The sequence below is a fragment of the Phodopus roborovskii genome, unplaced genomic scaffold (assembly GCF_943737965.1).
Source record: "Phodopus roborovskii unplaced genomic scaffold, PHOROB, whole genome shotgun sequence".
Lineage (NCBI taxonomy): Eukaryota > Metazoa > Chordata > Mammalia > Rodentia > Cricetidae > Phodopus > Phodopus roborovskii.
The window spans coordinates 29771-56914 of NW_026126578.1; the positions used below are offsets into that span (position 1 = coordinate 29771).

Genomic DNA, 27144 nt, shown 5'->3' on the forward strand with positions numbered 1-27144 from the left:
CCTGCATCTACACACACACACACACACACACACACACACACACACACACACACACACACACACAAAGTAAGCTGCACACTGCTTTAAACTTTAAAACTTGATGCTACCAAGGGCAGAGATGAAAGCCTGAAACACCAAAACAAACCACTACTTTTCAAAGGTGTTACTCTATCAAGTAGGAACTGTTCTTCTCCCCCCAACTATGGGTTCATTTCCCAATCCAAGGATAATTTTGTCCCTTTATGATATCTGGAACTGTCTTAAGACTGTCATAACTAGAAAAATCCTGGGAATCCATATTAGGTGCTGGCCAGGAATGCTGCTAAGCACCTGTACCGCTTAAGAAGGGATTCTCCAGCTTGAAATATTTACAGTTTCAAGGTTGGGAAACACTGGCCTAAACTAAGAATCAATACGCACCGAATCTCATTTCTGTTCATATATTTTAACTGCCCACCCAAAACTTTTAAATGCATAAGGTTTAATTTCAAATAGGTCAGCTTTTCCATTATGAAAATTACTTTTTTTATTTTTTAAATCAAACCACCTGTAAGTAGTTTCCTAACAGAAAATACAAAGATGTTACAATAAAGTAAATGCTTGGAACTTTATTACGAATTCTTAGATATATGGCTTTGCCGAGAGAAGACCATAACTACTGCAAGTTGTATGCAGACAGTTGATAATAACATTTCTGAACACATTTCTCTTGACAATAGGGAAATTTCCTCAAAAGATCAAGACAAAACTGAGAAAAACATCCCAAATGTAATTTTTTTTTTTACCTACAACTCTAAAAACCTGGATTTTACTTGAAATTTGGAGAGAGTCATTCTCTTCCTACAGCAAACTTAAATATCTGCTATTAGCTCAAGGGCTGCAGATGTATGAAATTTACACCTGACATTTTCTATCTTTATTCTTTAAAGATATTTGTTATATATGGTGGCCATTCTCATCAACAAAGCTAAAACCTATTTCTCCCACTTGGAAATGTTTATTTTTGAGCATTGAATTGTCCAGTATAGATTCTTCACACCTAAAATGTTAAGCAATTTCCTTAGCACTTAAAGATGATCACTTTTTCAAATCAGCTTATACTACAAGGATTCAGAGGGTAGGCAAGCCAAACCTTTCCCAGAAATAAAACTTCTAATTTGGAAAACCTTTATTCTACATCTACAACATCAGGGAACCTCTTGCTTCTTATATTTTGAATTGAGAAAATACACACGGACTTTTCAGAGCTACTGATGACTCATGCAGGAACCCTGGTGGGTGCCAGCGGGACATGGGCATCCTTCTACTCCACCACTCTCTCTAAACCTCTGGCATATCCACAGGGGTGCTGACGTCACTGAAATCTCTTCTGTTGAAGACAACTTACCTACCTTCACCAATTTCAGCCAGTACAGCTTCTCAAACAACCAGTGATTTAGACAAAAGGTGCCTTCTATGCACAGGCATGGCACCCAGCATTTCCTCCCACCCGGCTAAACTACCAGGGAACAGATTCATACCCAAAACATAGCTTTCCCTAGGTAACTAACTGAAATCTGAAATTATTTCTTCACAACCCACAAAAAATGCTCCTAACTCAAATGACTAAAGATACAAGTTTTCAACAACTTACAACTAAGCTAGTCCACAACTGTATTCTAAGTAAATCTACATCACAAGACTGTTCTTCAATTGCTCTAACCCCAGAATAATCCCTACCCATGAAGAATCACAAGAGGAGTTGGAGACACAGCTCAATAGGGTTTGAAAGACCCTGGTATCCAATCCAGCATAGCAATGAATCAAACACAAACCCCAGATACCTTAACAGCACTTGCTTATCCCGCCCTAAATGAACTGCACCTGGGATTATAATTATTCTCAGCCTCACCACTACTGCGAACCTCCTTAAAGTAGAATGGTGTGTGTAGTGATGGTTTTCGTACAAAGGCGAACACACTGTGTGGTTTATGACCCAAAAGATCTGGGCAACAGTCTGTGTTGTATATAGCGTTCTAGGACTAGTATGTACCATTAGTTCATGCACTTTTAATATTCAGTATTGCAACATAAGCTGCCACAAAGTATATGGGCATAAAGTGAACAGGAAAGAGGAATTGGCAATGCCACTCTCTTGAGTAGTAATATGCAAACATATTACTTTCAAACTGCGAAAACCCACCAAATACGGCCTCAATTGAGAGAGAGGTAGCTACGTGATACCTGTTGCGCTTGACAGACTAGCACACCGCAGAACAACTGTGTGACCTTCCACATCACTAAACCGTACACACAATTTAACAACTCGTCGACACATCTCTCCCGGACAGCAAGGTTCTGAACAGGTGACAGGTGTCGCCCTAAAAGCAGAAACTCATGCAAAGCATCCGCTTCGTGGCGAGTGACGTGTAAGTAAGTGCTTAGTACATATTAGCTGTCAGTCTTATTGAAAGACAGACGTGCAGGAGAAGTAACGGCTGCTAAAGTAACCCGGTTTCCGACGTCGCCTGGTCCCAGAGCATTCCCACGGAGGTGTGCTAAGGAGAAGGATGGCAAGGACTGGGTCCCTGCTCTGGGAAACGAAAGCCTCCCCCCCCCCCCACCCAACATCTCCCAGCCCAGGAGGCAGAGGCCGGGAGGAAAGCGCTGGGCTGCAGTGCTCGAGGCTCATGAGAAGCTCCCCCACTCGCCGCTGCACCCGGCTGCTGTCCCCGTCCGCCCTGAGGGGTCGGCCCCGGGCCTCGCTCTCCACCCGTGGCCAGGCGCCCGTCCCGGAGGTTACCAGGCAGCAGCGGCAGGTGGTTGCCCATGTTGTGCGCAGCGTCCGGGTGATCTCCCTCGTCGGCCATGTCTGTTTACCCGCAAAGGAGCTTGGGAGACTGGGCGGTGCCGGGACGCGGGAGGGGGGGGAGGGTCTGCGCCAAGCCGCCGCCACGCTTCCGGGCCACAGCGCCCCCCTGGCGGCTCCAACAAGGCAGCCGGAGACACAGCGGAGGGCTGTGGATTAGAGACCTAAAGCAATCCACACCCAACCAAGAATTGTAGGCTGAGATTTTAGTGTTCACCTTGAGCAAACAAACCTCCTTACGCAGCATTCCCTTCTGCCCGGAAGTATGGAAAGGAATATTCAGAAAACACATCGACTCTTCCAGGGACAATTGGAATAGAGCTGGTTCTTAAAACAATTTCAGTTTTCAGTAGCTCTCATATATAACCACACATTAATAGGCATCAATATGAGGCAAAGGCTTGGAAAACCAGCAAAAGGCCGATAATCACCTGGAAAAATAAAACTTTCAGGATATAAACTAGCCCAGTGATAATGGCTTCACTCAGAGAAAATGGATCAATCAATATGTTGTAAAAGAATTAAAATATGTCATAAGAGAATGGTTTTAGCACTGATAATGTCTTCCCAACATGTTTTCACTGAAGAGAGAAAACTGGAAAAATAGCATGATATAAGATACATAAAGAAGGAAGTGGTGATGGTGGTAGCTAAAGAGAGGACGGGAAACACACACACACACACACACACACACACACACACACACACAAAGACTGATGAATGTGAGGTTTTAAGACATTTACTGCCCCCCTCCAAGAAAACTTGCCTCATTGAAAAGTCACAGCTGAAAACCTTTTGGCAAGAGTGTCCCAGTCAATTTCATATCACTCTATCCCTGAATCACTCTGTGGCCTTGACAAAGTCACCTTTATATCCTCAGGACTAAGTTTTCCCAGTGTGAAAAACAGAACACATTGTGTCCAAGATGTGTCCTCTTTAATAATGTATGTAATATAAATGCCTTTTATGATCGAGTTAAAAATAGTTTCGTGAGCCACTGGGATGAGTTAGTGGTGCTAAGGTATTGTTCTAGCTAGTTAAAGGGCCATTTAGTTACAAACTGCCTGAGAGCATATGCAGCAGAGAGCAAAGGGATGATGAAGTTAAACAAGGAAGAAAGAGTTCAACCAAGGCATCCATAAATGTGCATATCTGTGTATACACACACACACACACACACACACACACACACACACACACTGTTATCACAGGGTCAATTCAGAGTTTGCAGATTTTCAATAAACTCTTTATCTGTAGAATCTTCTATATACAGCAAGCATCTGGTATCTATTTTATATCTATTTGTGCATGTCACACTTTTTGGCGCATGGGGGAGCATGTGTGTCAGTGAGTGTAGAGGTCAAAAATCAACCTTGGCTTTTATTACTTAGGAGCCACCCACCTTGTTTATTGAGGCAATGAAATAACCCCTGGCCAGTGAGTCCCAGGGTTCCATTGTCTGCCTTAGCAGTGTTGGGTGGTGTTACAAGTGAAGCTTACCATCATGCCTGCATTAAACAATATTTTATTTAGATTCTTGAGATTGAACTCAGGGCCTCAAGACTGAACTCAAGTCCTTGCACAACAACTACTACTTTACCAGTTGAATCTTGTCCCTAGCACAAAATGCTTAGTTTCTAAATAAGGAAGCTCTTACTCTCCCATCCTTCCCTCAAGAGCTCCATTAAAGTTGTCTGAACCTTGAATCCATCAAGAACTGTCTGTGCAAGAAAGGGTCACTATATTCTTAGAAAAGCACAGACCTGCCTCTCTCTCTCTCTCTCTCTCTCTCTCTCTCTCTCTCTCTCTCTCTCTCTGTCTCTCTCCCCTCTGTCTCTCCCCATGCTCTAGAATCTCCAGAGTTCCCATTTGTATGTTTTCTACTGTTCTTTCTTCTTTTACCTCTCCTCCATTCAGATTCACTGTCTTGTTTTTTTCTTTTTATTACATCCCTCCAGGATGGACTCATTTATCCGTAGCTTCAGCTTTTAGTATCACAAGAAATATCACTGGGGGGGGGGGGGGGGGGGGGAAGACCTAAGCCAGCATGCTTCTTGGATTAAAACCCTGAGTATTAAGAAACCATGATCACGTGCTGGTGTTTGTACTTGTGTCAAGTGCTGGGTCTGGCAGCTATTGAAGTGAGATGTGTACTTCAGCATCTCACGCTGTAAATCCCAGTTACAGGTGGATAAAAGATGGATCTTGTCTGCTCTACACAGGTCTAGAGGGGAGCATAGGGGGAAACCTGCTCTGTAAGCAGGAATATAACCAGAGACAGTGCATATTTCAGGGCTCCTTCAGTGTCAACAATTTTATTAATGGCCCTCATATTTCAGTTATATGTAGAATAATGCAAGGCTTGAAGAAATTGCTATACACAGCTTTCACAGCTGCTGTAATATTTCCTGGTCCCCCAGAGCCTTTGTGTGTTGCGTAGAGGTTGGGTTATTTGTGAAAAATGATTGTCTGGGACAATACTTAGGGCTGCAATTTACTGAGACCTCCTACTACCGCATCTATCTCTGACTTGACAGGTAAAGTAGTGAAGATTTTGCAAGATGGCAAAATGTTGGGCAATTTATGGGTCTTAAAACTTTTTTATAGATTTGTTTTCACGAGTCACCTGGATACGCCCAATGGCATGTGACACTTCCCCTATAGCTGAGGAGCACTGCAGAGAGGTGAACACAAAACAGGAAAGGGACCCCAGGTTCCACTTTCTCCTTTATTGTTTAGATAACAATTTCTACATCTTTCTCCTTGGCTCTGTTTTCATGGTGTTGCATTTCTGATATTGTGCTAAAAGGACAAAATCCCACTAGTTCAATGCAACAGAGGCTCACTTTTTGTTCAAATATAGTGGATATGGGGGATGGGGAAGGTTTCCAGCACACTATCGTCTGTTGGAGGATCATTAGACTTCTTTCCTATTGTAGCACCTCCTTACTGGAATTTTCTTCTACAATTACTAGTTGCCACAGCAGAAGGAATGAATCACTGTCACCTAAATGCCTTCACTTCAGAGGGAAGCATAACAACTTCTCCTCATATTTAATTGGCCAAAGCAAATCCTAGGGCCCTGTCTAAGTCGGGGTAGAAGAATAATATCCATCACAGAGTGGGCAGGGCTAAATGCATGGTTTCATATATGTGTGATTGATTATGTTTCACTCAGCCACAGGAAGAAACTCAAAGAATATATCTTTAAGTGGTTTCAATTTTATATAAACCTTGGTGTTACAGTCTTCCAAATATCTAGGCTACATGGTCTAGCTCAGGACTTCTAAAGCTAAAGCATGTACGCAGTATTGCTGTCCTGAATATGTAGGTTGTTATAGTTCAACATTAAGTCCTCAAGGACCTAATCAGAGTGAGGCTGTGGCCCCAAGTGAACGCCCAATGCTCCAACTGAAACTTCCAGTACTGTAAGTTATTCTGAGTGAGTTGGAGACTGAGTGATGAATGCATATAAAGATGGGAGACCATGTGTACACTTCTGTAGACTTTGCAAACATGAAACACATGGACTCTTCTAAATTTGTAAAAACATTTTCTTCAGGCATTAAAGTTTAGCATACTGAAATATTTTAACCCTATAAGAATAATTTTTGACTGTATTTAAAAAGAAACACATTGTATTAACATGCAATTTTAAGTGTGAATTTTATAATTTACTTTTATATTTTAAATTATATACTTAAAATTTCTAAGCTTATTTCCATTTGGTTAAAATTAAGACACACACAAATTACCTGATGCCTAAGCAGGATCAAGCTTACCACCACTGCATTCCATATTCCTCAGGAGGGTCCTCAGGGCAGTAACACTTGGAGTGTGACCTCCTATGATCACAAAGCCTCTGCTGGAGTACTTTGAGTAGGACCTGCCTGAGGCTGTTTAAATTTAACTTATAAGGGGGGAAAAAACAAGCAGAAGGAATATTCTCTAAAATATCCATTAAAGTATGTTACAGTAAATACATAAGCTATTAACACATAATACAATAGTTGTCTATTAGTGATGTGATTTATATGACTGACAATGAACTGGTTTTTTATACAGGTGACATGAGATATATGAGCAAGGTGTTGTGCTATGACACTGTAATGTCACTAGGTGGCAGTAGCTCTTTAGCTATATTTTGCCTTCACTAACCACAATCACAGAAGCAGTCCAGCAAGTCTGTACTTGGGATTCCTGGCAACCTGGCTGGCACTTGATTTTAAGTCAGGGGTTACTTCTGGTCTGTCACTCACAGGTGAGCAAGTGTTTGTTAAAGACTTAATCCTGATTCAAAATTGATACGTGTGCTTTGCATGTGGTTTCTCTGAATTTTATGGCATTCTTGAGAAGTCTGTTTTCAACCTATCCCAATATATTGTGACGGCAAGTCAGTTTCCACGTAAGACAGAAGCGCAGCCTGGAGGGCTTTCAGCATCTTAGTCTGTGTCTATGTCTCTGTAGCCTCGCCTTTTTTTGTATCATTTACTTTAAAGCTTATGTTTTCGTGCCAGGTGCTGGTGGCGCATGCCTTTAATCCCAGCACTTGGGAGGTAGAGGCAGGTGGATTTCTGTGAGTTCAAGGCTAGCCTGGTCTACTGAGTGGGTGTGTAAGGATGGAAAAATACATCCTAACTCTCCAATGACCCCAGGAAGCTAGAAGTTTAAAAATACTATCTAAAAAGCCCTAACTACCTTAAATTCCAGACCCTGTCCTCTGCCTGTAAATAGGCTAAAGGTCTAGGAGCCCACGCAAATGCAGACCTCTGGGACTATAGAAAACTGATTGGTCTATAAAGCACAGGCTTGGATGACTTAAAATGACTGGTCTAAAAACTATAAAATGGTTTAAATTGATTGGCCCGCACCTTGCGGGCTTTTGATGCTATGAGATGATTGGTTTACGATGTGTAGGCTTTGTTGTAAACCCTATAAAGGCTGTCTTGATTCTGTACTCAGGGTCCTCAGTCCTCTACCCCTGCGTGGTGTATGACTGTGGACCCCAGTGCACTGAAATAAAAATTCCTCATGTAGTTTGCTTCAAGACTGCTTCTCTAGAGTGATTTGGGGTGTCGCCTTTCCTGAGTCAGAGCGTGAAGGTCTGCCGGTCTTTCAAGTGCTAGGAAAGCCTCCAAAGCTGTGGAGAAACACTGTTCTGAAAACCAAAAAAACCCTTTAAAGCTTATTTTTATAACACATTTTAAAAATCTAGGAATGTAGAGGTCGACACCAAAGCTATAGAAATACAGATTCTGTCAAGAGTCTCTATGTCACATGTAGTTTGAAGAGACCACTCATTGTAGAGCATGTGTCAGGGGACAGGAATCACTGTTCATTTTCATTAGCAATTTAAGCAAGAGCTGAAATATCAAGTAGTAGCCTTGTCCTTTTAATCCTCCTTACATCTTTGTTCACTCTGACTTTCTAACTTTTGTCCTGTCTTACTGGATCTTGCTCAACCACTGCCTAAACCAACCTCAGACTCCTCCTCTTACTATGAATCTGTAACCACCTCTTGCTTCTTGTTGTCCTGTGTATCATTCCTTTGCTTTGTTTAGGATACCACACAAATGTTGGTTTCTCTTAAATCACTGTTTCATGCTTTTTTTTTTCATAAATTATTAGTTACGTTTCTCATTGCCATGACCCAACAAGAAGCACCTTAAAAGGGGAAGGTTATTGATTTGTTGGAGCTTTGACAAAACAATCTATTGTGGAGAGTAAGACATGGTGGGGCCATCTCTCAGCTGTGACATAATTGGCAAGTAGAGCTATTTGACCCTATTTTTGCAGATCAGGGAGGAGAAATGGGACAAGAAACAGGACCTCAAGGCCTGCCATCTGGTAATTCACTTCTTACACTAGGCTCTACTTCCCAAAGATTACAAAACCTCCCAAAACAGCACCACCACCTGGAGACTGAGTGTCAGAACATACTAGCATATAGATATACATATACATGTATACATGAATGTGTGTATATACTCATATGTACATGTATATATACATATACATATATATGTAAACCACTCAATAGGAAATAAGCCAGCTGTTGGCTTCAAAGGGTCTTCTCAAACAGACTGAAAATATATTCCCAGACACTAGGCTTTTCTTTGAAGATCATACACTTTGATGGTTAATGTATTGATTGTCAACTTGACAAGATGACAGGATGTAGAATTACCTAGTAGATAAACTACTGAATACGTCTGTGAGTTTCCAAGTAATTGATGTGGGAACTATGGAAGGCACCATTCTATTGGTTAGGATCCTGTTGAACACTGCCATTCATTTCCGTCTGCCTCCTAATTGTGGACACAGTGTGGTCGGCTGCACCATGCTTCTGTTACCCTGACTTCCCCCACCATACTGGACAATACTCCCAGACTATGAGGCAAAATCCTTTCCTTTATTATACTTGTCGGTATCATGTGATCACAGCAGAAGAACCAGTAAGCAGACATGAGCTCACAGGTGATCATTTTGATGTTTAACTTAAAGACTACCTATTAATAAAATGTACACATACAGATGATTTAAAGTTTGATTTTCATAAAATAAAACTGGGGCACGATCAAATTTTTCTACAGTCTTCAATTTTGCAGTCTGTCAAGACGTCTGGCAGTCAGCCACCCAAAGTTTTGGCAAAATTGTAAGTCTTCTGCTGAGGCCAAACAAACCTGAAGCAGAAAGATTCCCAACAGTTTCTGGAAAGAAGCTCTACTTTGGCATTTCTCACTTCCACCACATCAGTGCCATCTTCAGGTGGCTTAGTTTTAATTACTGCTCTTGCTGGATGCTGCTGAAGATGCATAAAGATTGGCTTGCGCTGATCATTGTGTGGGTTGACTTTTCAGACACTGTGCTGCTATTGCACGTACCTTGTCAGTCAGCTTCCCAGGGTCCTTTGTTTTTAGAGCATGTATGCACAAGGTAGGTTGAATTAGCTTTCCTGCTCTGTTGTCCTGAGTCAGGGTCTAGAGAATGAGAGATTCACTCCTGGTGCCCAGCCTGATGTCTTCTGAGATTTGCCATATGGCCATTTTCTTGTCATGTAGTATCCTGGGCTGGTTCAAGGTGCTTGGGAAGCCACCATATTCTAACCAATACATAGCCTATGCTGCTTTGAATTTATACCGAGCTGCCACAGGCAAAGCACAGCATCCTTCCACTCACCCTTTTCATGTACAACCCTTTTCTTTGCCAGGCTTGGGCTGGAAAAAAAAGTAGTGAAACTTGTATTATTCTGAAACACTCATGCATGAATATTGCTGATGACAGCAATTGACCCAAATGCCTCAGGTAGGGATGTAATAGATGAAAACACAGAGTACAAAATGCTTATAATTTAACCCTGTTCCTAAAAAGTTACTTTCTGCCTCACTCTGTTCAATTGGCACTTGGCTAGAAATCTTTCCTGATATTTTTTTCAAGGACAAAAGGCATTTCCCACATTATTTTGAAGCCCTTCCTTCCTCCACCCTCCTTCCATTTCTTGCTGACTTTTTTTTTTTTTAGTTTTATGAAACAAAATTTTCCTATATGGTCCAGGAGTGACTTGACTACATAGCCCAGGATAGCCTCAAACTTAAGATCTTCTGCCTCTACTTCCTGAGCTCTGGACTTATACGCTAAAACATCCAAGCCACATGATATCATATTTTTCTGTTATACTTGTCTTGCCCCAAAGAATGGACACTGAAGATGTAGATTATGTCTCATTCATCTTTTTATGCTCAGTGAAGAGTAAATCATGGGATGCTGGCAAGAAATGGTTGAACTTAATTCAAGCCAGAAAAAAAAGTGACTCAGAAGAAAAGCTCAACCATCTTTCAGTTTAGCATGGACCCCAGACTCCAAGCCAGGACAGAGGCAAAGCAGACACTGACACTAATGACTGTGATAATCTATATCCACAGAAGGCTTTCTACCTGTCAAGCCCTGGGAGATACTTCTTTCCATAATTTCACTTAATGATATGAGTTGCCCAAAACTTAGGCATCTATACATGAGCCCAAATGTAACAAAGAATGAAGGGAAATGTCATTCTATAAACATGTTTCTCATATTGGTTAATGAATAAAGCCCTGTTGGCCATTAGGAAAGCAAGATAGGCAAGACTAGGAGACAAGGAGGATTCAGGAAGAGGTAGGAGGAGATTCAACATGTAAGGCCAAGAGAGCAGAGGTCCGGACCCTCTCTCTGGTAAGATAAGACCACATGGAAATATTTAGATTGATAGATATGGGTTAATATTTAAGATAGAGCTAGCCAATAAGAAACACTAGTAACAGGCCAACAGCTTTACATCTAATACAGTGTCTCTGTGTGTTATTTGGGGTTGATACGGCTCTGGGACCAGACAGGTGGGAAAACAACTCGTAACAAGAGAGCTGATATCCCAAGACTAGGGTGCCACAGCCCTGAATATGTGGAGCTGGGAAAGCAAATCTAGTCTAGGCTGTCTGCAAAGACAAGCTTCCCACAACCAATGAACATAGTGAAGGTAATTAGTATAGCACAGGGAAAATAGGCACTGTAGGAAGAAGAATTGCTTTCATTGAAATTGTAGGAAATGATAAAGAGATGAGAGAGGGGGATATACATTGAGATGAATATTGACCCTCCAAAGATATATACCTATAAATATGCTAATTTCCATGGCAAAAGGAGATTTACAAATGTGTCAAATTAGAAACTTGGTGAAACTACCTTGGTTGTCTGAGTGAGCTCCATGCAGTGTCATGGGTCCTTATAAGATAGATGGATGCAGGAAGGTGAGAGTACAGGGACACGTAATGGTAGAAATAGAGGTTCAGAGATATGAGACATGGGGATTGTAAGGCAAGGTGTCTCTCCAAGAAGCTTCCAGATTTTTGAGATTTCCTGTCCAGAACTGAAAAACAGGATTTGATTTCTAGCAAAAGGAATGGTGTGAGTGAATGTGGCTGTGCACATTAATGACAAACCCAGTGCTGCTAAAAATGAAATATTGACCAATCAGATATGCACTCATTTGCATGGCAAGAATTAGGTGGTGAGAACTCAATCTAAAAGGAAGCTATATCCCAGATAAAACCCACAGCCTCACAGTCTTTTGGTAGGTAGTTTTTCTGAGTCTATCCATCTTACTGTTCTTTTTACAGTGCATTCAAAAACATCTGGTTTTTCTATCCAGATAATGACTTGGATTAATTTATTCACTGTCCATGATTCTGCTCATGACCTTACTGTCCATGACCTAACACACTAATAGAACTTTTAAAAGAAGTTAGGGTTTTTGCCTTGCCTTATTCAATAGAGAAAGCACAAAGGAGAAAATGAGTTCTTTCATATATTGATCAGCATTCACAGGTTTAAAAAAGGGGGAGGCCACAATTATGGGTTAAAAAGGGAGTTTGGAGTAGCTATGTTTGTGACTGTACTCAAATCAGTTGTGGTCCAACCATCACACAATGGCAATGAACAAACTACTATGCATTGGGAGCAGACTGGGCTCAAGGTTTGATTCTAGAGCAGGGAAAGAAGTTTTCACTCTAAGATGACTATCATCTGCAACAGCAAAGTGCAGATGGCTTTTGGAAAACATAATCTACATTAACAGAGTCTGTGGTTTGCTCATGTGGTAATAAAATTTCTTGAAATATCAAGTAAAGGCTGATACAGACTATAAAAACAGTAAAGAAAGAAAGATGTTGATGAACTACATGAACTTATGTCACCACAAAGTATTGATTACTGTAAAATTCATAAGTCAGGGGAACTTTTGTTAAATTTCATTTTTATTTACTATAATCTTTTAATTCTTTGTAACAGAAAATCTCCTTTACTTTCGAATTTGAGCACAAGGATAATAATGAATAAGATTTATCTCAGATGTTAACTGCTGCATCTGGTTCTTCCTGGATGTGTGACCCTGGTAGGCAGCTTAAATCCCTGGGCTCTGTTTCCTCATCAAATCTTTCAGTGGAAATAACATCTCAAATTTAGGGTAGTGGGTGCTAGGACTGGAATTGTTGTGTGCATGCTAGGCATTGTTAATCCTACAAATCTGAGAAGAAAGATCAATGATCTACATAATCATGACAAAATTAATTAAAACAAGCTTTTAAAAAAATCATGTACTAAGGATGTATTTCCCTAAAGGCAGATTTCAAGAGATTGGCATTAGACATGGGTAAGATAAAGTTTTTTTTTTTTTTTTTTTTTTTTTTTACAGTTCAGGAGTAGGGGGTTTTCCAATAAGGGAAACCCCATTTGGTATGTAAATAGGTGTGACTACAGAAGCAGAATATACATAACTAGTTGGTCACAACAACTCCATGAAACAAAGACACAGTTGCAAAGTGGTTATAACAAGGTAATCATAACAAAGTGTTCATAACAAGGTGGTTATAACAACAGGTGGTCATAATAACCTTTCTAACAAAGGCATAGGTGCCCTTTCCTGGAACAGACAGTCCAGAATTGTTTGTAGTTAAGGTTATGAGTTGGGGCATAGATGAATCCTTGAGAGACAGAGATTTAATCATAAGAAGGAATGAACATAGCTTTTGAGCTTAAGATGAAGGCAGGCTAGTTTATCAGCATCAGATCTCCCACTGAGTTAAACCCAATTCCTGATAGTTCATATCTTCAAGGGTGCTTGTGACATGAGATGGGATAATGTGAAGAAGCCTGAGGACAGAGCATTCACCATCAAAGCTAGCTATTAATGACTGCTAAACAACACTCCTGTTAAAATGGCGTCCCACTGTTGACTGAATACTTCTTCTACTTCTTTGGCTTGCTTTTTTATTCTCTTGTCACTAATTAAGCTATGGTCTATCAGCTCCAACCTACTACCCTATTTTGTGACATTGGAGGCCACTCTGAGGTGCTAGACTGAAACTTAAGGATACAGATGGAAAGGACTCCTATCTTCTGCTCTCTGTCTGGCATCCAGAGCTTTAGTCTAATCCTCATATGTATTACAACAGTGCCAATATTTTCATAGCAATCATTTCCATCATTCACAGAAGTTAACTAGCAATCCCTCAAAAATTCAGCACCAGTGAAAATTCTGAGCCCCAGTTTTCAGCTGAACTCACCCCTGCTCTAAGTTTCTGATTTTTATAACACAATCCTTGCTTTGCTTGGATGTAGCTGTTTCTTGAAAAGTGCTGTCTCCAAAATATATTAATATTTTCATGTTGGGTTTGACTTACTCATTTAAAAATCTGCATCTATCTAGTCATTCTTCATGTTGCAACCTCTCTTTCCACATAACAGGAGTAGAATATATGTTTTGAGTCATTATCCTGATTGATTTGTCTTTTGTATGTATGTGTTTCCCGATGATAAACTCAAACTCTTACTTTGAATATCACCTAACTAAAACAAACAAACAAACACAAAAACAAAAACAGTTCAGGAAAACAAGATGGGTAAAGAATGTTGAGTGAGAGACTTGAAAATTAAATGAAAGGCTCATTAAAGATGATGTCTAAACACCCCCAAAATATGAGTGAATATTTAACTTCCTTAGAAATATGGAAAGTGTTATTCCAGACTCACTGATATACAGAGTCAGTATATATAGACAATATAACATTAGATGACACATACATTAAATAAGTAGTTATAATGTAGGTAATGGATAAGAAGTCAGGTATAAAAACAATACATTTAATTCTATCCAAAAGAAAAGTTAATAACTAGAAAACTGAATCTGGCAGAGAACCACATCCATACAATAGTCAGAGTTCAGGGAACCCTATGAAGAGGGGAGGAAGGCTTGTAGGAGCCAGAGTGGTTAAGGAAACCAGGAGAACATGGCCCACAGAATAAACTAAGCAGGGTTCATAGGGCTAAATGAGACTGCAGCAGCAATCATGGGGTCTGCATATCTCTGCAGTAAGTCCTCTACATGCATGCTTGGGGTGATTGCGGTACTCCCAACAGTGGAGTAGTGGTGTCTCTGACTCCTTTGCCTGGTTTTATAACCCTTTCCTTCTACTTGGTTGCTTCGTTCAGCCTTGATCTGAGGGTTTATGTCTGGTCTTATTGCAACTTGTTATGCTGTGTTTGATTGATATCATTGTGAGACCTACTCTTTTTTGAAGAGAAACAGAAGCCGTGGTTCTGAGGGAGAGCTGGAGTGGAGGGGAAGAAGACTGTGGTCAGGATATATTGTATGAGAGAAGAATGAATGAAAATTAAAAAAGAAAAAATTAATCTGGTGTTACAAATCAGCATTGTAGTTAACCTTGATGTGATGTAAGGGGTCACTGAGTGGCAGAAGTAAAGGGAACATTGGCATTGATAAGATTCTATTTCTGAGCATGATTTATGGTTTCATAGATGTAACGATTCCATTCATTGTGCAATAATTCATTGATTTTTAAATTTTTTGATTTATGTATGTGTTAAACTTAATAAAAGGTTGAAAGTACTTAAAGTCTGACATTCATGAACTTAATTTAGCATTTATTTTGAAAATTTATTTTCAAAATTTCTTCCTTATTACACTTTAACTTCCTTCAGAATGTGGCACTTGCCTTTGGTTTCTTGTATATTCCTATAGACCGAAGTCACAACATGAACCAAAGTGTGCTTTATTCATTAGTTATGATGTTATGCATTGGCAAGCTGGCTCACAGCTCTACTATTGAAGGATTTCAGTTGGTTTTGAATTTCCAGGACTCAAGGCATTGCCTGACTCCAGCAACTGCTCAATACCTATTTGTTGAATGAAGGATGGGGAATATTTGCCCAAAATATTTCATTATTGTTCTTGCCACTCTAATATAGTATCTTGTTTAGTGAAGACATTCAAACATATTTCTTGAGTGTTTTAAAATGATTTCTGAAACCATAATTCCAATTTAAACTACATGGTTGCTTACAGAAAAACTGGCTTCAAATTCTCTTACTAGGCAGTGAAATGTCACCAATTTCCTAGGTAAAGTATGTCACTATGCAAATAAATTGTCTACTTAAATGATTCTTTTTCTTGCCAATGGTTTAGTTAGCCAAGAAAATAAAGTTATTTGTTTTTCCATTGATATTTTTATTGATAATCGCAGCACTTGAATGCTATAACAGAAATAGTAGTGCCGAGACCAGCTTGATCAAAGATAAGTTCATTTATTCTGGCAAATAATGACCTTAGGGCTCTTATCTTTAAAACAGAGGAGTCTGGAATTGCAAATCAAAGTATGTGACTTTTGTACCAGCTAGTCAGTCTCCTCTCTACTCAATGTAGACATCACTAATCAATAATATCATGTTTTCTTACAAGGTCCAAATATCACTTTAGAATTTGCATCTTAGTATACAAGACCCACACAATGAAATATAGTCAGCAATGTAGAAGTTGGCAAAGGTTAGTTATCTACCCTTAATAGGATGATCCAACCAAATTCTATAACCTACTGTAAGTCATATTTTCTGTTATTACTTCAAGACACTTAGCACTTTTTGTGGGTTGTTATTAGACAGGGTTTCTCTGTATAGCTTTGGAGCCTGTCCTGGAACTTGCTCTGTAGATCAGATGGACTTTGAACTCACAGAGATCAGCCTGCCTCTGCCTCCTGAGTGATGAGATTAAAGGTATGTGTCACCAACGCCCAGCTGACACTGAACATTCTTTGAGTACATTCAGAACTATCAAAGAAAAAATTCCATTGTATTCTTCACATTTTCAGACTAGTTTATTAAAATCAGTCTTTGCAAGTGATTATTTAATGTGTAGGGATCATTTAACACAATTCTTTTTAGTTATGCATTTCATTTCCAGATTTAAAATTAGCACAGGGACAAATAACAAGTATCTCCATGGAATGCAGATGCCTTCAATCTGAAATCCCACTCCCCCTTAAGTATCGACAGGGAAATACATTTTCTTACAACTGTATCACTTGGCAGGTAGAGATTTGGTTTGCTTCTCCTTTCAAGGACTGAATTTACTAAAACCAGGAGCATAGATCTAGGAAATTGCTACAGCAAAAGTCTGGGGTCTCAAGTACTTTAATAATATCTTTATGTTAAGTGTAATATCAAATGGCCCAGAATGAGCAACTTTATCTAATACTGAGTGAATATATTACACTGAGTAATTGCTGATAATATGAAAATACGGTATTACGTGGGAGATGAGAAGTAAGTGAGAAAGCCATAGTTTTTCAAACACAGTATGCATGAGGAGATTGTCAGAGCTCCAGCTGATAGCTAAGGCATTTCATTTCATTCTCCTTGAAGAGAACAGGATGTCTTTTACTTGTTCACTCAAGATATGGGTAAAACCCCCCACTCCTTCTCTTAGGGACCATAAACTCTCACCTAGGAAGCTTGGTTTCAATCTGAAGTTTAGACAATAGCAGTGCTATGATGCTGAGTTATAACAGCATTTTATGAGACTTTTAGGATATTCTTATAAAGCCACCATTGAAACTCCATTGAACAGAGGACAAACAGCCTGGGGCTGAGAGTTAACAAACACACATGAAACTCTGGCTGTGTTGCTAAGATTAACCTTTAACCTTGCAGGGAGTTTTTTTTTTTTTTTTTTTTTTTTTTTTGGGTAATTTTGGAGAAATATGGGGTAACCCAAGTTTCTCAGCTCTAACATCCTAGATGCCAATAAAGATTCACTAAGTAAACAAACATATCAGAGATAACATCAAAATAATCCAAATAATTTAGCCTGGAGTGACTTGTTAAATACTTGAAAGGCGGGGTGGCAGAGATGGCTTAGTGGTTAAGAGCACTGGCTGCCATTGCAAAGTGCCCTGGTTTGCTTCCCAGAATCCATATGGTGGCTTATAACTATATAACTCTAATTCCAGGAAGGTCTAGCGCCCTCCTCTGGCCTCTGTAACACTGCAAACAAGTGGTGTATAAACATACATGCAAGCAATGCATCCATGGAGTGTGTGTGTGTGTGTGTGTGTGTGTGTGTGTGTGTGTGTGTGTGTATACAATAAAAATATATTGGCCTGGAGCTCCCCAGTGGGCTATGATAGCTGGCTAGTTGTTCCAACAATACACTTGTCTCTACCTCTCTAGTGCTAGGATTATAAATGTGTATGTAACACCATGCCCTTTCTTTTTTTGTAAATGTGGGATTCTGGGGATTGAACTCATCTACAAATGCTTGTGTGGCAAGCACTTTAATTTCATATGCATATAAGTGCTAGCTTGAGCCTCCAAGTTTCTCAAAACTTTGTAATCCAAGGCTGTATAGCCAAGGCTGTTTGTTTCTGCATGGTTTTGTGCTGTGTATGCTCTGCTCACCCACCACCATGACATTTCCCAACTGTGTTTTAGAGCATTCAGTGTTTTCTGGCCTTAGAGCATGCTGAAAAATTAATCTTACTGACTATTCCTAACTGTACATTTGTACATATGCATGTATACACACATAAATATGTACCTATATGTATTTCCATATATATATATAATTTACATACATACATGTATATATAAGTGCATATGCTCAGGCCAAACAACATTGTAGATACATTTACAATAGGTCTTAGCTTCCCCAGTAAGCTGCATGCAGTACTGGACTCTTTCCTATTTCTTGCAATTTTAGGACATGTTTATTAACTTTTTAAACTGCTATAATAAGAAATAACCATGACTTATAACTTTAAGCAATATATATTTATAATCTTGTAGTCTCATTGGGCTGTAATAAAAGGGTTGGCAGCTTTATGTTCTGGAAATGTCATAAAAGACCTTGCCTTTTCTAGCTTTGAGAGGCTGTTCATACTCCTCTGACCACAGTATTCTTCCTCCTTGTCTAAGGCGACCAGTGTTGCTTCTCTGTGACCCTTCTTCCATCCTCATGAGCTCATCTCCCTCTGGTTGCAGCTGAGAACAATTCTCTTTGTTTTGCAATTAGAATGTGATGAGGATTGACCACATCAAATGTGTGGAGTTCACTGTACCATGTAAGGAAAGATCCTCATGGGTCCTGAGGATCAGAATGCAGAATCCTTGTGGTAAACTTTTATTTTGACAATATAGTCAGTGAAGCCTGTACAACGGCCTTTTTACATGAAAATGTAAGGAGTCGGAGGGAAGTTTAAAACTTCAATGATAAATAATATGCAGAAAGGGACAATGGAAACACTTCTCCAAAAGAGGAAAGTAGGGCCCAGTCAAGTGCATTGCTTATTCAAGGTTATTCAACAAGTCACACAGCTTTTTGATAAAGCTTCCTTTTCCGTGGCTCCTCTGATTGGATGTTCAATATATATATATATATATATATATATATATATATATATATATATATAGTTTTGTTTTACAAAACCAGATAGACATCTCTGTTCTTCTGGACAAATAGTTTCTTCTTATGAGGACAGAAATTTTTTAAAAGGTTTGAAGATGAAATGTCAAGATGGCTTGCCATTTTACAAAAGAATCATTTTTAATCCCAAGTGACAAAATTACTCAGTTGCCAAAGGGAGATGGCATTTCAGAAAAGGTCATACAAAATTAAGGGGCTCAAAATATGATGTACCAGAAACTTAAGGAGTCCCAAGGATCATTGGACCTTGGAGCCTTTAAGGTTCTGCCTTCTGCTCTCATCCACTCTTCAATTGTGTGAATCTGTGCCTTTTTATCCATCTCACCATACAGACTGTGTGTCAACAGGGCCCATGATACACTGGTGAGCAAAACAGAGATCTTGCTCTCACAGGATTAAATGATATAGACCAAGGCATACAAAGTGTGCCTTGGATCTCACCTACACCAGGAATGCCTGGTTCCTTGCTCTTGCACATCTTTAGAGGTTAGAAGAAGCAACCTTGATTTCTGCAATTTAGCAGACTCCCAAGGCAATATTAACATATGCTGTATTAGAGTCAAGTAACAAATAAACTCAGTTTGCCTAATAGACATCATTTTCCTGATATCCACACAGTTCTCTGGGATCTGAAGCAAGAGTTGGGGGGGAGGGGAGGGGTTGGGATGAATAGCCACTCAGGGTGTGCCCTTCCATATGCTTAGGCTTCACTCCAGTTGTCTGTGCTTTACTTTCCTTGGGAAACCTGTCAGCCTTCTAATGAAGTGAACATTCCCCTTACAAAACATCTGGGAACCTATAAACATGCGTTCTAAGTGCAGAGAAGTCTGCCAAGCTGAAATTGTATGCAATGTCAGATTTGGACCAATGTACAATTTTGTTTCTACCTTTCTATAATGTCCTCTTGCTTACCAATAGATTCTTACATTTTCCCACTGTGTGTGTGTGTGTGTGTGTGTGTGTGTGTGTGTGTGTGAGAGAGAGAGAGAGAGAGAGAGAGAGAGAGAGAGATAGAGATAGAGAGAGGAGCATTTATCAGAATTCAAAGTATAAATTGGATATCAATAAAGGCATGTTTGACGTGACCTAAGTTCATATTCAAGAAGACAGACTCTCAACCTTTCTTTGTATGCATGGAAATCTGCTCCTTCAGCAAGTAACAGCCTCCCAGTGGCAGGGCTTAAATTGGTTACCTAAATGTCACTTAATAACACCACAGAATCTGGCAAACATCAAAATGTGAGTTTCCCAGCTGTTCTGACTTGACTGTTGATTCGGAGAGGTATCAGTTCATTGGTAAAGACCACAGCTTCTGTAAGAGGGTAAGAGGGCTTCTCAAGACTAATGACACATCGCTGAATAATGGATGCCTTATCCTAACAGTCTCACTTTCAGCAACATGACCTGGATTGCTGCATCTTTTGAAAGTAACAAAGGTGTGTATCCAAGACAGCTTTATTGAATTATTTGAGTAGGGGCCAGCCAGTTCTCATTAGTCACAGACAATTTCCTAATTTATGCTTTTCTGTAACTTCTTTCATTTATTTTTAATTTAAAACACAAGTTTTAGTTATTAAGCGCTATTTATTAGTTATGATTTGAAAAATACTTGTTGAGTGCCTACTGTGTGCTAGGGGCCATGTTAAGTGGTAGGTATATAGGTATATAATGGTGAAACACACAAAACATCTCTCACCACAAGGAATATATTAAATTCTGAAATAGAGCAGGGGGTGGGGGAACAAACTAATAAAAATCTGTAAAAAAATAACTACAAAGAAACAAAGAGGAGACGATGCAGAGAAGGATGAAGGGAAGTGGCATTAGTTTGAAAATAAAAGTGGAATTCATAGCTGTAATCACAAAGATGCTTCCTACATCACAAGCCAGCATTAAGGAATAAATGTTGGGTAAGGGTTTTATATTTGATATCTTCATAATTGCCCTTTGTTTCACAATACATATTTCACAATGAGAATCTAGTTGATTAACACTGCAGAAGAGTCAGTGTTCATCAGAATTCATACTTTATGTAATGATTGAAGGTAATGAGAAATTTTACTGTGTGCACACTTCAAAATGTGACTTAAATGGGGGAACACAGAAATCTATAAGCCACAAGATGGCGTGGTTGATATTTCCAGAGAAAGTGTGTGTGTGTGGGAGTGGTGGTGGTAGTAATGTTTTGAGAACCGTGATGTCTCTCTCCTTTCTTTCAGGGAAGAACAAAGTGAAAGTATATATAAAAAAAATGACTTCCTTTAAAAAAAAAAAACCACTGGAAATTTTAAAAAGAAAATGTCCCCAAACTTGTGTGAAAAAAACCAATGTTGATTGTGTATGCTGTGTCAACTAGAAGATTTGACTCTACATAACGTCAATAAAAATGGATTCCTCCAGTTCTAAAATATATTTGCCACTGGTATTAAGGAATTTGCTTATACAATTAAAAAAAGGAAAATATCTTGGACCCTAGTCAGCAGCCTTGCTATTTGGGGCATGTCCTTTTTATAGGTTAAAGTATAACAAGCATGCCTTTGATCTCACCTATCCTGGGCTCCCCTTACCCACAATGCACTGGATGTGCCTGCACTGCCACACACTTCCCTGCTGAGACATCCTTACTGTCATCTTTCATTAATGGGATGAAACCCTTGCTCCTCACTCTTTAACAAGTTGCCTTTGGCACTCTGAACTATTCCTGATTGTTTCTGTAGGCAACTCTCTGGGACTTTTGGGATTGCTTTTAGGATTTAGCATATGGATTTATTCACTGTTCATCAACCGGTCCCTTTATGTGGTCTCCTCTTCTATGTATGAGTCCCCCATCTAACCCCCAACACATCCCTGCTCTAGCCATTAGCATCATAAAGCTTCTGTCTTGTTCTTTTAAATTTTTATTTTTAAGTTATGACCTTGACCTTCAGCAGATTGTCATCCCTACAGAGCAATAAATATTCTCATAGTTACCCTTGCTATGGATATACCTCACTACATTCAATTCCATTTCACCTGAGCATTAGCGTGAATAACTCAATCTTCACATTTTGGTAACTGGTTCTCCTCAATCTGTGCAACCATAATGATTGGAGATCAGGGTAGACTCACCTTGCTGCAGTCAGGTTTCTTGATTTGGGCTTGAAAACAAACAGTTCATACTTTTTACTTGGCATGTTGGAATCTTCCTGACTCATGTATTCTCTGAGATGTGGCTACCAGTTTCAACTGCTACATTAACTATGGGATCTTCTGGGTGACCTTCCAGGACCTCTGAGTCCTCTACAGAAAGCCATGGCACCTTCTCTTAGAGGCCACACTGCTTCTAACATTTTATAGTTCTGTAACTAGGTGAAACACAATTTGCACAACCTTTTTCATTTTAGGTTTCATTGACTTCTCAATAATATGTACTGAGCTGCTCCTGCGTGCTAGTGGGTAAGTTCAGGGCAGAGTGATTGGGGAGAGGCTAGAGATGAACTCTTTAGTTCCCCCTTCTACAAATTCTGTGCCCCTCCTTCTGCAAAAGTTATGTAGGCTAAACAAAATTAAGATCAACACCTTACCTTTTAAATCCTGTTTAGGTGGCATAGTGACTTTTTCAAGTCATCTTTTAAAGTCCATTTAGAAGAATTGTAAGACCAAACAAGTTAAATACAGAGTGATATTAAAAATGATAATATAACCTTCAAAGAACAGACAGGTCTCTTAGTGATATTTCTCTTGGACAAAGAATAAATGCAAGTCAGCTTCTCCCAAGAGCGTGAAAGGAACAGTCTTTGTATGCCCACATCTTCCCTAACCTCTAACTCTTACCACAGAGTTGTTGAGACTGCTTCCCATTCTGCATGTCCCAGTACTTACATTCTGCCAAGCTACCAGAAGATGCTTATCCTGAACTGCTGACTCCCTAAGAACTTCCACTCTGAATAAAGCAGAACCTTCCAAACCAAACCTCTTAATATCCTTCCCCTCCCTTTAATCCTCATAGAAGGAAGCACCAAACAATAATCAGGGCCCTTGAGTATCTTCACTCATGGGGAATACTGCTTTCTTACAGTGTATTCTGAACTGTTCTATTGTTTTGCTTTGAATGAAGTTTCCTCAGTACTTGGTGATTTTTCTAGGCTTTTATTTCATTCTTGAATAAGAGGCCAAGAACTTGGACACATCAGGCCTAGGCCCCGACCTGCTCTCAGTAGCTCTATTCAGTAACTTCCTCTGTAGAGAATTTATAGGATTTAAGACACCAAATACATTGTTTCCCAATAAGTCACCACTACAGCCTCATCAGTGAAGTAACTGGAAGGAAATACATTTGTTTTATTTAATACTCTTAAAGTCTTAATTCTTACCATTTTAAAAACCAATGAGTGTCCACAAGGTGATTAAATGGATAATAGTGGCTGCTATTAAGATTGACAACCTGAGTTTGATTCCTGGGGCCTACATCATGGAAAGAAAGAACTAATTACAACACATTGTCCTTTGACCTTCATACATGTACCATGGCATGCATATTTACACACACACACACACACACACACGCACACACACACACACACACTGAAAAATTTAAAAAAATAGTTTTTAACAAATCTTTGATTTTCATTGTTTGCAAAGCAGTCCATAAGAACCCAAGGCTTCGAGACTATTCCCCACTCCACTTTAGGACAAAGCTTTTGATAGTTTAGTCTGAAATTACCAAGTTCCAAGGTTAACTACATAAAGATAATAAAATCTAAAGCATGTGCAGTCAGATACATGCTGGTACCAAGTTGTAAAGCTATCTCTTCAATAAAACTTCTCTTCAATAAAACTTCTGGGCTTGCATTTCTTTCCCTGTGTCTACTACCTGCCACTTAGGCTCCTAGGAGCCCCCACATGAACCAGTATGGTAACTGCTAACTAAGGATGATCACTTAAATATAAAATATGAAACTGAATGTTTAAGGCTGGGATGCAGTTCAGTTGATGGAGTCCTTGTCTAGCATGAACCACATTCTGAGTCCTAGTATAGTATAAACCAGATGTGATGGTATGTGCCTCTAAGCCTAACACTTGGGATATAGAGGCAGGAGGACCAGAGGTTCAAGGACATCTTCATCTATATATGGATTTCAAGTCAAGTTTGGATCAGAGACCCAGTAAATTAATAAATAAATAAGATGAAATAAAACACACACTGCTTCACTACATTTGGTGTGGAGGTTGGGTTGAACAAGGCACGGACTGTGCCCATCAAAGGAAGTATTTCTAGGTAAGGCTACTTTAGTTGTTTCTTACTACTGACCAGCACAAATCACGCATAGGTAATAAATTTGATCCCAATAATAAAATACCTGGAAGAAATACTGGATTTGACCCAGTTCTTTAATGGTGGCATTGGCAGCAGTCTATGGGTTCATAGCACCCAGGGCATAGAGTTGGTCAACAGATACCTGTTAGTTTAGTGGGGAGAATGAACTAGAGTTTAAATAATCTTGTGATGTTTACATTATCTTATTATTGATATTTTTGAAAGCCCCATGATGAGCTAGGCCACTTTAGAGATAAATAAAATAAATTTAGAGGATCTACATTATTTGAACATATCAAGTTACCAAAATTAAAAGATCAATGTTTTAACCACATTTGTTAACATAGGAAGCTGAGGTGCAGAACAAACATTCTGGTGTGTATGTGTGTGTGTAAGTGATAGGACAGCTTTCCGGAGTCTATTCTCATCTTTCACCTTGTAGGTCCTGCAAGCAAACTGGTGAGAATCATGATGCCAAGGAGCCACCTACAGAGCTCTTGTCATTCTCAGTGTAAATATGAGCAAAATTAGAGAATGCTTAAAGCATTGCTAAGCAGGAGCTGCAAATTCTGTAATCATGTAAGGTTTTGGGATCTGGTTATTGTAAATTCCTTAAACTGTAGTTGGGTAGGGACCAGAAAGTTCTGAGGAACTTTTATGACTATCTGAGAGTGGCCCTGACAAATTCTGAAATCTTATTCCATCCATGTGGTGTAATGAAAATGGTAAAAATAAAGTCTCCTGCTCTAAAGTCACCTATTTTTGAAACTGGGTCTTTTAATGTAGCCTAGGCTGACCTCAAATCCATGATTATATCACAATTTGGCCCCATATGAAGATGGTCACAGAGGTTAAAAAGTAAAGTTTGCCACAACCCAGATTTTAGAATCTTCCAATTCTATATAAATCCGAATTGAAACCAATTTCCTATGCTCAGACTAGATCTTGGGGTATTTTATAGCCCGAAGGAGAACCATAACAGTTTATGATGTCCAAATTCCTCCAGGGATAGTGGAGGGAAAATGAATTTCTGCCTAACTAAATGAGAACAGATTGCTCATGAAGGTCTGCTGTTCCCCGCCAAACTCCTGTGAGAAGCTGTTTTGTTTTGTGATGCTCAACTCTGGAAATTAGCCAAATACATGTCTTCGGGTATTCTGAGGCTTAGGCTCCTGATGAAAACATTTCTTATACCAAGTTACTTGGTGAGGGCATGCCCACCAACAGGCAGAATTATCAAGTTTAGCCATTACCACTGGTACAGCCATGTTAGAAGGCAGTTTTACTATTCCCCACAAACCTAAGTATCATTTCAACATGTGATCCAATAAGAAAGGAACTGAATGTCTACCCAAGAACCTGAAAAATACAACCTTATGACAATTACATTCATAATTTCTGAACGTAGAAGAAACCAGCATTCCCATTGACAAAGAAATGTATAAATGTGAGGTGGGTATGGTTATCCACAGGTATAAAACTAACACTAAGGAAGTGGAGGAAGGAGGATCATGTGTTTGAGGTTGAGCCTAGGCTATATTACAGTTTCAAAAACAAATAGAAATATAAACAAACAAAGACATCAAGCATAAGAACCTAGAGAAAATGCCATGTTACACCAGGTGATGGAATATCTATTAGTGCTGGAACAGAAATAGATGATCAAAAGTCAAGGATGGACTTAGACAACATGAAGTGAAAGATGCTGCATAAGCAAGCTTTCTACTGCTATCACAAATACTAAAGACAAGAAGCTTAAACCCTCCAAACAGAAGGTTTGGAGGTTATGGTTGATGGTTTGTTGGTCTGTTATTTGGGGCAGTATATTGTGGTGGGAGCACATGACTGAATAAGCTCTTACTGGTCAGAAAAAAAAATGAGAAGGGCACCAGAAACTCAATAAGCCCATCAAACACAAACCTGTGATGACCTGACTTCTCACTAGACCCTTGCCCCATCTCTTGTTTGTCTTCTGTTCTTATCTCTTCCTCTCTCCCCTCCTTCTTCCCTTATTCCTTCTTTCCTCTCCTCTCCTTTGATTTTCTCTACCTCATCAAATCAGGCTATTATTGTATGGCCCATCTTAGCCTCAAACTCTTGATCCTCTTGCCTCTGCTTCCCCAGTGCTGAGATTTCAGGCATGTGCTGCTATACCCGGTTACATTTCATCTCTTAAAGGTTCTATCACTTTCTTAGATTATCAAACTGTCAATGAACACATGGGATTTTGAGAGAAATTCTAAATTCACACTGTGAAAGGTCAAATACTGTTTAGTTGCAGTGACATGAAATTCTATAAAACACCAAACTCTTGATCCACTGGAAACAGAGATAGATGCCAGATAGAGAGAACTTGAATAGACACAGAAAGGTTTAGACACAGAAAGTTTCAGGGGTGTAGAACTACTCCAGATGATGCTTAAATGGTGGGAACATGACAGGCACTGTCCAAACCCACTGAATTTACAACATGGATAGTGAGCCAACATGTTAATTCTGCACTTTCCTTGATAGCATGTCACTCATTCTGGTAGGATACTGATAGTTGGAGAGGCCGAGCATGTGTGGCTCCAGGCACAGGCACTGAGATCAACAATTAATAAGTGGGACCTCCTGAAATTGAAAAGCTTCTGTAAGGCAAAGGACACAGTCAACAAGACAAAATGGCAGCCCACAGGATGGGAAAAGATATTCACC

General features: G+C 39.5%; 1 protein-coding gene across 2 annotated transcripts in view; it reads right to left on the reverse strand.

Annotated features, from left to right (window-relative positions):
• Nucleotides 1–2885, reverse strand: part of Crbn (cereblon) — a 16918-nt gene extending 14033 nt beyond the window's left edge. The window contains exon 1 of one of the 2 annotated variants that reach the window (XM_051203570.1): nt 2783–2885. In XM_051203570.1, coding sequence (XP_051059527.1) covers nt 2783–2849 — 67 coding nt within the window. In that variant the 5' untranslated portion in view covers nt 2850–2885. The remainder of the gene's footprint in view (nt 1–2782) is intronic. The other variant, XM_051203571.1, reaches the window with a different exon arrangement.
• Nucleotides 2886–27144: the final 24259 nt, after the last annotated feature.